At 47.4% G+C, this 10,866-nt stretch overlaps 1 protein-coding gene across 1 annotated transcript; it reads left to right on the top strand.

Annotated features, from left to right (window-relative positions):
* The first annotated feature begins 322 nt into the window (after positions 1–322).
* CASP14 (caspase 14) lies at positions 323–9,376 on the top strand. Its single transcript, XM_030821859.1, has 7 exons — positions 323–584; positions 3,300–3,372; positions 4,581–4,730; positions 4,832–5,057; positions 6,260–6,376; positions 6,532–6,635; positions 7,074–9,376. The coding sequence occupies exons 2-7, from the start codon at positions 3,346–3,348 to the stop codon at positions 7,176–7,178; spliced, it is 729 nt and encodes a 242-aa protein (XP_030677719.1). The 5' UTR covers positions 323–584; positions 3,300–3,345; the 3' UTR covers positions 7,179–9,376.
* Positions 9,377–10,866: the final 1,490 nt, after the last annotated feature.

Genomic DNA, 10,866 nt, shown 5'->3' with positions numbered 1-10,866 from the left:
ATTTCACCTCTATGAGCCTCAGTTTCCCCATCTGCAAAATGGGAGCAAAAATACTGATCTCTCTGGACTCTTGAAGACTCAATGAGATAATAAGTAAGTGAAGTCAGTGTTATCTACACAGTGGAAGGTGAGATGAATAAACTAGGCATATTGATGATGGTAATAACCAGATGGGCTGGCTATGGGATGGGGGTTGGGAGAGGTTGTGGCTGGGCTGGCACAGACATCTGACTAATTTAGACTCTCTGCCTAGGCCACCTTTGCCAGAGGGAGTCCTCTCAGCCTTGCGATCACTCATCCCATTGGCATTGGCTCCATTTCCACACCACGGCTGTGTGCCAAGGGTGTGTCATGAGGTTTCTTGAGTGACAGAAAACTCACTGACAATAAAGGGCCAGATGATTGTGCCACCCGATTCATAGACCAAGCCTCTCAGGAGAAACCCTGGGAGATTCCACACTGTCAGCTCCTTCTCCAAGATCAGTACGTGGGCCTGACTCCTCCTTGGTGCCCAGCTCAGTATTGGCAACTAGAAGAGTAGTGAGATTGAACTTGGCCTTGAGGAACAGCTGCCTCTAGAGTCGGTAAGTGATTTGGTGGATATTAGCCTCTCTCTCTCTCTCTCTCTCTCTCTCTCTCTCTCTCTATGTCTCTCTCTCTCTCACACACACACACACACATGCACATACACACATACGCTCCCTCTCCCTTCATGAATTAATGCTCTGGCCAGTTTTGGCAGAATGGAAGAAATTTCCATCCATCCCCTTTCTTTCATCTGTTCATATTTTTCTTATTTGTTTACTCAGCAAATTCTCTCCAACACCACCTCTGTGCTCCCTGCCACACTGTTGGCCGTGATGGAGACAGAGATAATGAAGTCAGGCTTTCAGTCCTGAAAACTGAGCTGCCAGTTCAGCCATGAGAGTAAGAATCAAAAACAGTGCTGTAATTCAAGTAGGAGCAAGCAGAGCTGTGAGAGTCCAGAGAAGGAAGAGGAAAGTTCCAGGAGGTCAAGAGGGATCATAAAACCTACCTGGGTTGCCATTGCTGTTAAGCACCTAGAGCTCTCCCCAGGTCCTTTGCGGATGGGAAAATCGAGTCTCAGAGAGGAGAATGAGATGCCGAAGGTCACACAGCTGGGAAGGGACTGAGGCAGGATTTGGTTCTGGCTCCAGGGCTATGCTCCTTCCGCTTCCTCCCTCACAAGCTTTGGTTCCTCTTTCATCACAGCACTTGTTGTGTGTGTGTGTGTGTGTGTGTGAGAGAGAGAGAGAGAGAGAGAGAGAGATTTAATATTCATTTCTGTCACAGACTAGAGCTACAGAAGGACAGAAGATCAGGGAGCATGTCTGTCTTACTTAATGGATTCTAAGTGCATAACACATAATAGATACCCAGAAAATATTTGCTGGGTAGGTGGGTGGGGTGGGTGGGTGGATGGATGGATGGATGGATGGATGGATGGATGGATGAATGGATGGATGGATGGATGGATGGGTGGGTGGATGGGTGGATGGATAAGTAAATAGGTGGATGGATAGATGGAAGATAGAGATGATGGATGAAGGAATGGATAGAGGGAGGGCTAGATGGAGGGATAGTTGGAAGGTAGAATAGATGGAGGGATGGAAGACAGAGAGATAATGGAGGAATAGATGGATGGATGAGTGAATGAGTGGGTGGTTGGATGGATAAGTGGATGGATGGGATGAGTGGAAGGTAGAATAGATGGAGGGATGGAAGACAGAGAGAGATAATGGATGAATGGATGGATGGATGAATGAATGAGTGGCTGGATGGATAAGTGGATGGATAGATAGATGGATAGATGGATGGGTAGATATATGGGTTGACGGAAGAATGAATGGGTATATGGGATGACTGATTAATAGATGGGTAGACAGACAGATGGATGAATAGATGTGTGAGTGTGTGGATGGATGGATGGATGAGTGGATAGATAGGTAAGTGGAAAGATAAATTGGTGGATGGGTTGATGAATAAAAGGATGGATGTTAAATTGGATTGATGGATGACTAGATAGATGTGCGGGTGGAAGGATGGGATGACTGATTAATAGATAAGTAGATGGATGGGTGAATAGATGGATGGGTGAGTGGGTGAATAGATGGATAGATGATGAATTAATGGATAGATGGTAGATGGATAGATGAATGAATTGATGGGTGACTGGACAGATAGATGGATAAAAAGATACATGAATGGATGGTTGATGGAGGAAGGCATAGCAGATATTATGCCACCAAAATTGTCAGAGAAGGATCTTGATAGGTTAAAAAAAAAAAAAGCATTCCCGGTGGGGTGCAGTGGCTCATGCCTATAATCCCAGCACTTTGGGAGGCCGAGGTGGGCAGATCACGAGGTCAGGAGATCAAGACCATCCTGGCTAACACAGTGAAACCCTGTCTCTACTAAAAATACAAAAAAATTAGCCAGGCATGGTGGCGCGTGCCTGTAGTCCCAGCTACTCGAGAGGCTGAGTCAGGATAATCACTTGAACCCAGGAGGCAGAGGTTGCAGTGAGCCGAGATCATGCCACGGCACTCCAGTCTGGGTGACAGAGTGAGACTCCGTCTCAAAAAAAAAAAAAAAAAAAAGCATTCCCTACTGAGGAGAAAATGTAGAAAAAGGCAAAGAGATGGGGAAATGCCAAGAGTATGACAAAGGTCTGTCTGTGCAGCCAGAGAACAGAACAGGACTCAGAGATGAGAACGGAGAATGTGGACAGACATTCGGACTCAAGGAAGAGTGAGGGAGGTGGACTGATCCCTTCATATTGGAGACCCAGTGAGATAATATCAAAGTTGCATTCCCCACTTTGATGGCATTCTCCTTTTAAACGCTCCTCCAAGGCATCTCCTTGAGATGGCTTCCCCAGCCCGTCATCTCCTAGGTAGAAGAGGGAAACACATGGGCCACTTGCCCTGCTCCTCATTCCAGGGTTTTCAGGGGAAGTTCAGTCCACCACAAGCTGGTGAATGACCCAAGGGAGACACAGGAAGTTTTTGGGGGCAGGGTGGGGGACATTGTGGGGTAGGCCCAGCAGTTCTGAAGAAGACATCCAGAAATGGAAGACATTATGAAATTGTCATTCTAGGGGTGATATATTACTACTTCATGGATTATCATCTATTGCACAGATCTGTCCACGGACCAAATCCCCACCACTGGAGTGCTATTGAGTCTCAAAAATCCAGACACATAAGCCCAGTTTGTCCCCTGAGCCCCTCGGCCTCCCTTTAGGGACCTTTAACCTATCTTCTCTTGAACCCAAGGATCAGACAAGGGTGCTGAGAGCCGGGGCTCACAACCAAAGGAGAAATGAGCAATCTGCGGTCTTTGGAAGAGGTAGGCTGGGTGCAGGTTGAGGGGAGGGTGATCATAAGGGGAGAAGGAAGGTGAGGATCTTAATGTTTTGGAAAGAGTGGAGGGACTGAAAAAATCATGACCTGAACTCAGAGCTAGGAGGTACTTTGTAGTCAATCAAACAGCAAAAAAAGACTCAGAGATGGAACCGAAGCTGGGTTGGGGGGTGGGGGCAGTCAAACACAGCTACCTCTGTCTCCAAAGATCAAGTTATTCTCAACACATTAAACGTTCTGAGAAGTCCTGCAATAAACAATTGTATGTTGATTTTTTAAAAGATGAAGTTCTTACCACTGTGGTGCTCAGTACCCTGCTTCTGTTCTGAAAAGAAATGTTGACCCCCAATATTCTTCTTCCTCAGACGGGATCTCAGTATTAGCTTCAGAAACTCTTGAGACCTCTGCAAGTGAGGAGGTAATAGAGGAATGCTCAGAACACTCTTGGGGAGGATGAGGAGACTTGCAAATCCACAAAATACGACAACTGGAAGGGATCTTCAAAATCACACACACACTCATTGTCTATATTGGAAACTGAGGCTCAGATGGGAGCAGTGACTTCCCCCAAGTTCATACCAAGCTAGAACAGGGCTGGACCCCAGGTTGGGTTGCTGTATTTGGGAACTAAAAATAAAGGACACCAAATTCAATTTGAATTTCACATCAACAACAAATAATTACGTAGTATAAGAATATCCCATGCAACATTTGGGATATACTTATACTAAAAAGTATAAGTATATTGGTTTTTATTTGAAATTTAAATGTACCTGAGCATCTTGTATTATACCTGGCAACCCTAAGCCCAAGCCTCTCTTGTTTCGTTTGTTCGTTTTTGAGACAGGGTCTGACTTATTGCCCAGGCTGGAGTGCAGTGGCAAGATCATGGCTCACTGCAGCCTCAACCTCCCAGGCTCAAGCGATCCTGCCACTTCAGCCTCCAAAGTAGCTGGGACCACAGGTGCACAGAAGCGCACCCAGCTAAATTTTTCATTTTTTGTAGAGACAGAGTCTCACTATGTTGCCCAGGCTGGTCTTGAACTCTTGGGCTCAAGCAATCCTCCCGCCTCAGCCTCCCAAAGTGCTGGGATCACAGGCATGAGCCACCACACCCAGCCTGCATGCCTCTTTTGACTATATCTGCTTCTCCTTGAACCTCCTCATGCTGATTTTTGTCTTCTCTTGGCCCAGGAGAAATATGATATGTCAGGTGCCCGCCTGGCCCTAACACTGTGTGTCACCAAAGCCCGGGAAGGTTCCGAAGAAGACCTGGATGCTCTGGAACACATGTTTCGGCAGCTGAGATTCGAAAGTACCATGAAAAGAGACCCCACTGCCCAGGTATTGGGGTGCCTACTCCAGGCCTAACTGGGGGAAAGGTACTAGGTTGGATATGTAGGCTATGGGGACCCAGCTGAGTCTGGTTCTTCCTCTCACTCCAGCAATTCCAGGAAGAGCTGGAAAAATTCCAGCAGGCCATCGATTCCCGGGAAGATCCCGTCAGTTGTGCCTTCGTGGTACTCATGGCTCACGGGAGGGAAGGCTTCCTTAAGGGAGAAGATGGGGAGATGGTCAAGCTGGAGAATCTCTTCGAGGCCCTGAACAACAAGAACTGCCAGGCCCTGCGAGCTAAGCCCAAGGTGTACATCATACAGGCCTGTCGAGGAGGTGGGGACAGATCCAAGAGCACAGAGTCTCTAGTTTGTTTTCTGTTTTGTTTTTTGAGACAGCACCCAGGCTGGAATGCAGTGGTGCAATCTCAACTCACTGCAGTCTCCATCTCCCAGGCTCCAGCCGTCCTCCTGCCTCAGCCTCCTGAGTAGCTGGGACTACAGGCTCCTGCCACTATGTTAGGCTAATTTTTGTAGACAGGGTCTGATTATGTTGCCCAGGCTGGTCTCAAACTCCTGAGCTCAAGCAATCCTCCTGCCTCAGCCTCCCACCATGCCCAGCCAAGTCTGTGTTTTTATCCAAGCCAGTCCCAGATCCAAAGCCCCAGCTGAAGCCAGGCACCATGGCTCATGCCTGCAATTCCAGTACTTCGGGAGGCCCAGGCGGGAAGATTTTTTGAGGCCAGGAGTTCAAGACTAGCTTCTGGGCAACATAGCAAGAACCCAGCTCTATGAAAAATATTAAAAATCAGCAAGGGCATGGTGGCATGGGCCTGTGGTCCTAGCTACTCAGGAGGCTGAGGTAGGAGGATCACTTGAGCCCAGGAGTTAAGAGGCTGCAGTGAGCTATGATTACACTATTGCACTCCAGCCTGGGAAACAAAGCAAGCCCCTGTCTCTAAAAAGTTAAATTAAATTTAAAAAGCCCCACTGCACATGGCATACCACAAGACCATCCTTTTTTTTTTTTTTTTTTTTTTTAAGCGGAGTCTTGCTCTGTCACCCAGGCTGGAGTGCGATGGCACGATCTTGGCTCACTGCAACCTCCACCTCCCAGGTTCAAGCAATTCTTCTGCCTCAGCCTCCCAAGCAGCTGGGATTACAGGTGCATGCCACCATGCCCGGCTAATTTTTGTATTTTTAGTACAGATGGGATTTGACCATGTTGGTCAGGCTGGTCTCAAACTCCTGAACTTAGGTGATCTGCCCTCCTCAGCCCCCCAAAGTGCTAGGATTATAGGCCTGAGCCACCATGCCCAGCCCTTACCTTTCTTTTTAAGAGGTGACATCTCGCTCTGTCTCCCAGGCTAGAGTGTAGTGGTGCAATCATGGCTCACTGCAGCCTGAAACTCCCAGGTTCAAATGATCCTCCTGCTTCAGCCCCCCAAAACGCTGGGAGTACACGTGTGAGCCACCCTGCCCGGCCCCTTTCCTTACCTTTCTCTCTGACTTTGCCTCCTCCTCTTCTTGTTGTTTCAGAACAAAGGGACTCCGGTGAAACAGTAGGTGGAGATGAGATTGTGATGGTCATCAAAGACAGCCCGCAAACCATCCCGACGTATACAGACGCCCTGCACGTTTACTCCACGGTAGAGGGTATGAGCTCCCAGCTGGCCCAGGGCTCCCTCTGCTCTTCCCCCTCTCCTGCCACTCCCTACTCCTGAACCTCTCCTCCAGGACCCGCCCCCTTCCAGGATCCCCTCTACCTACCCTCTGAAGCTCCCCCGAACCCACCTCTCTGGAATTCCCAGGATACATCGCCTACCGACATGATCAGAAAGGCTCATGCTTTATCCAGACCCTGGTGGATGTGTTCACGAAGAGGAAAGGACACATCTTGGAGCTTCTGACAGAGGTGAGTTGACACAAGGTAGCTGGGACCACTGCCCAGGCCAAGAAGGGTGCAGGCAAAGGGGGCTGAGCCTCCTCCTAACCCCTCTCCATTTCCCTCAGCTCCAAATCCAACCCAGATCTCAATACAGAAACTAAGATGCCCACTTTCCAACAACTTTCCCAAATGCAGGGACTCTTAAAACCCACAGTATGTGAGATAAATTACTATAAACAAACCCCCCTTGGATATAAACAATGTTTGGGCAAACTGTTTTCTTTTAATGTTTATATGTTTTTATTGCAAATTAGAAAAAAAATGCCCGGCCAAGGATTCCATACAAACTACGAAATAAAGGTCTCTCATCTTAGGACAAGAATACCCACCTGCCCCGTTCCCTAACCCTCCCCCCATAAGTCCATGACACTGACTCCTCCAAGCTCACCACACCTGTTGCTGCAGGTGACCCGGCGGGTGGCAGAAGCAGAGCTGGTTCAGGAAGGAAAAGCAAGGAAAACGAACCCTGAAATCCAAAGCACCCTCCGGAAACGGCTGTATCTGCAGTAGAAGTAGAAAGACCGGGAGGAGCTTTCCTTCCAGCATTCTTTCCGTCTCGCAGAAATTTAGAGGCAGCTCTTACCACTCCCCAAGGTCTTCTCTTCCCAAGGCTAAATGGCACCCAGTTTCTTTTCCATCACACCCCTCATGCAGGTCCTCCTGTCCTTCTTAGAGCAAGCCAGCCAAAACTTAGCAGGAGGCATGGTGGCAACACTAACATCACCTCCCTCGGGCTGGACTTTCTATCTTTATTAACGCAACCTAAGAGACCTAAGAGTGCATTCACTTATCCCACTTTCTGTTCCTGTGGTCTTCTTTCTCCCATGAAGCAGAAACTGGATAAAGCTCAAGATTTTCCATGGACAAACCAACGCCCACTCATCCCCTCCTACGCCAATCCAACCTCTGCTTGCATCTCACTTGGAGGTAAAACCTCCTCCTGAGGCCAATGCATTCCCAACTTCCAGTTCTCTCCTTTACCCTGGAGAGTTAGTAAGGCCAGAACCATTCTTTCTCTCCAAAACCACTCCTCCTTGGCTAGCAAGTTGGTGTCCTAACTCTGTTCTCTTCCTAGCTCATGGCCTCTCTAGATAATAAAGTTGTCTCTTCCTTTCTGGATCTCTTCCTCCTAACACCCCTCCCCTGAAACCCTGGACTCTGCCCTCTCTCCAAGAAAATCCATCCATTCAACTATTCTTGCATTCAATTACTCTAAATGAGAGCGTGTTGGAGCTATGGCAAATTCCCTGTTGTCACGTTGCTATTTTGCAGACAACATAATATTTAACCTCTCATAACCAGAGAGGTTAAATAATTTGTCAAATGCAATACAGTAAGACAGAGGCAAGGACAAGGTTTGACTTCCAGCCCAGCCTCTTTTCCACAACCTGCTAATTCTTGATCCATCTGAAAACGTTTCTAATTAGTGAAGATGCCTAATAAAAATTGTCCTTTCCTCCAAGGTAGGAGCTTTCTGGAAGTTTCTAGAAATTTTCAATAACCACCAGCCAAGGTTACCTCCAGGTAACCTTGCAGCACCAGGCTGGAAGTCAGATCGGCTTCACTGTCTTCCAACTCTACAGCCTGTATCTCCCCACCCCCAGCTTTGACCTTTCCTGCTCAAGTAACCTATGGGCACATCCAGCGTCACTAAAAACTCAGGGCTTTTCTTCCTGGTTACTCCTCCAAGCGTTCCCTGGTATCCTCAACCTCAGATCCCAGGTTCAGATTTCTGCAGTTAATCTATGACCCCTCTCTTCTTGCATCCTTCATATGCCACCAGACACCATGCCCAGTCCAGCCTGATTTTGAAACCACTTTCATGCCGGTCTTCTCTTCCCTGACATGTTACTGTCCAGGCTCAAGTCCTCAGCTTCTCATATCTGCATCTTTGCAACCAACTTCCTCCCTTGCCTCTCTGCTTTTCCATCCCACTTTTCATGTGTCCTCCATACCCTCTACAACAGTGATCTCCCTGGAACACTCAAGAAGACACAACATATCCTATTATTTAAAGACCAGGGGACTGGACACAGTGGCTTACACCTGTAATCCCAACTTTGAGAGTCTGAAGCAGGAGGATCACTTGAGGCCAGGAGTTAAGAGACCAGCCTGGGCAACACAGCAGACCCCGGCTCTACAAAAAAAAAAAATTAATTAACTGGGTATGGTGGCACATGCCTGTAGTCCCAGCCACTCAGGAGGCTGAGGTGGGAGGATGACTTGAGCCCAGGAGTTTGAGGCTGCAAGGAGCTATGATCATGTCACTGCATCCCAGCTCTAGGTGAGACAGTGAGATCCGGTCTCCAAAATCAATCAATCAAATGAAGACCAAAGTCAAACCGCACATCAGGATCTCTCACACTCTTCCAATTTTGCCATCTACCAGCACTTAGCTAAACTCATCTCCCAACTCTTCCACCATGAATTCACTCTTTCAACAAGGCTAATGTCCTCTTACTTACCCTTGCGTCTAAGCCTTTGCTATCACTATCTCCCCCAAGCTGGAGGGCCCTCCCTCTCCCTTTACCCCTCTTCCACTACCTCCCACCCCTACTTTTTCCAGAAAGCCATTTCCTCTCTTTTTTCTGATTGATCCTTCCCTCTCACCCAGGATTAGATGCTGGAAATGACCACTTCTGGAGGGCAGGGAACAAGCCCTTAATCTGCATAATACGTGTTCAATAAACAGTTGTCAAACTTTGAAAGAAAGTTTTGAAACCTTTGTTCTGTGCTGAAACCGTGAGGCTAATATGAAAGGAGTTATGGATTTAATTTCTTTTTTCCCGGTGGCTTGCTTCCCCCCAGGTGTGTCTATCATGAATGGAGAATCAGGAGCTTCATCTTGTGTGTTCTTTCCTTTTTTTTTGTTTAAGAGATGAGATCTTGCTCTGCCACCCAGGCTGGAGTACAGTGGTGCCATCATAGCTCACTGCACCCTCGACTTCCTGGGCTCAAGCAATCCTCCCACCTCAGCCTCTCATGTAGCTGGGACTACAGTTGTGCACCACCACACCTGGCTAATTTTCTTATTTTTTTATAGAGATTGGGTCTCACTATGTTGCCGAGGCTGGTCTCACACTCCTGGTCTCAAGCAATCCTCTTGCCTTGGCCTCCCAAAGTGCTGAGATTACAGATGTGACCCACCACACCGAGCTCCTGTCTCTTTCACAAAAACAGACGTGTTGGGAATTTGTAAAGTTACAGGCCACACTTTCATGCTGAATGGCTATCTTTTACATAATTGTTCCATCTCCAGAATGTTTCCAAGGAACTATGCAGACACAGAAATGTCATTTTTTAGAACTATAAGGGACACTGGAGGTGGGCTAGTTACAGCGTCAAAGACATTTAGCAAGTGTGCCACCTCTCTCTAGCCTGGTGCCCATGGCAGACATGACTAATCAATCACATCTATTTTTCCTAATGAACTCAAGTGTAAACTCAAAGCCTTTCTCCTCTGAGCACTTGGGAAGCTGACACCTGTTTATTGGCATAAGTACATCATTCCTGATCCATTTGAACATCCACCTTAGGGAGTAAATTGTCTGTGGTCATTTTATGTGGTACACCCAGGGATCTAGCCATGGCAGTAACTGGGGTTTTATCCATGGAAATGGCAAACCAAGTGGCCAACACAGGGGTGGGTTCGAAGGGCCAAGAGATCTGGGGTGATGCATGCACTGAGTTCTATACACTTACTTACGTGCCAACCTGCGGTCCAAACACCCAGTGATTCTGGGAGTCTCTGAATATGAGGGTCAGAAAACTGTGTCTCACTCACCAGATCCAGGCTGCAGTTTGTTTTTATCAACAAAGCTTTGCTGGCACACAGGCATGTTTATTCATTTACATACTGGCTACGGCTGCCTTCAACCTACAATGGTAGAGTTGAGTAGTTAGAACAGACAGCATATGGCCCACAAAGCTGAGAGTATTTACTATTTGGCCCCTTACAGAGAAGGTTTGACAACCCCTACCCTAATATCTTTGTAAAAATTCCAATTTTGCTGTCAATACTAATTTTGATGTCAGTGAGGTATCACCTCACACCTGTTGGGATGGCTATTATCAAAAAGATAGGAGATAAGCGTTGGTGAGGGTGTGGAGAAAAGGGAACCTTTGCTGGTGGAAAATAGAATGGTGCAGCCATGTGGAAAACACTACAGAGATTCCTAAAGAAATTAAAAACAGGCTG

The sequence above is a fragment of the Nomascus leucogenys genome, chromosome 10 (assembly GCF_006542625.1).
Source record: "Nomascus leucogenys isolate Asia chromosome 10, Asia_NLE_v1, whole genome shotgun sequence".
Taxonomy (NCBI): Eukaryota; Metazoa; Chordata; class Mammalia; order Primates; family Hylobatidae; genus Nomascus; species Nomascus leucogenys.
The sequence above is the reverse complement of the archived record's forward strand: the minus strand, read 5'-3'. Positions and strand labels throughout refer to the sequence as shown.

What these genes read in the sequence shown, in the direction of transcription:
- CASP14 (XM_030821859.1), top strand. Translation starts at nt 3,346, where the DNA reads ATGAGCAATCTGCGGTCTTTGGAAGAG. An exon ending in AAAGAGACCCCACTGCCCAG is followed by an intron (nt 4,731 to 4,831) that starts GTATTGGGGTGC and finishes CTCTCACTCCAG; the next exon opens with CAATTCCAGGAAGAGCTGGA. An exon ending in CATACAGGCCTGTCGAGGAG is followed by an intron (nt 5,058 to 6,259) that starts GTGGGGACAGAT and finishes TTGTTGTTTCAG; the next exon opens with AACAAAGGGACTCCGGTGAA.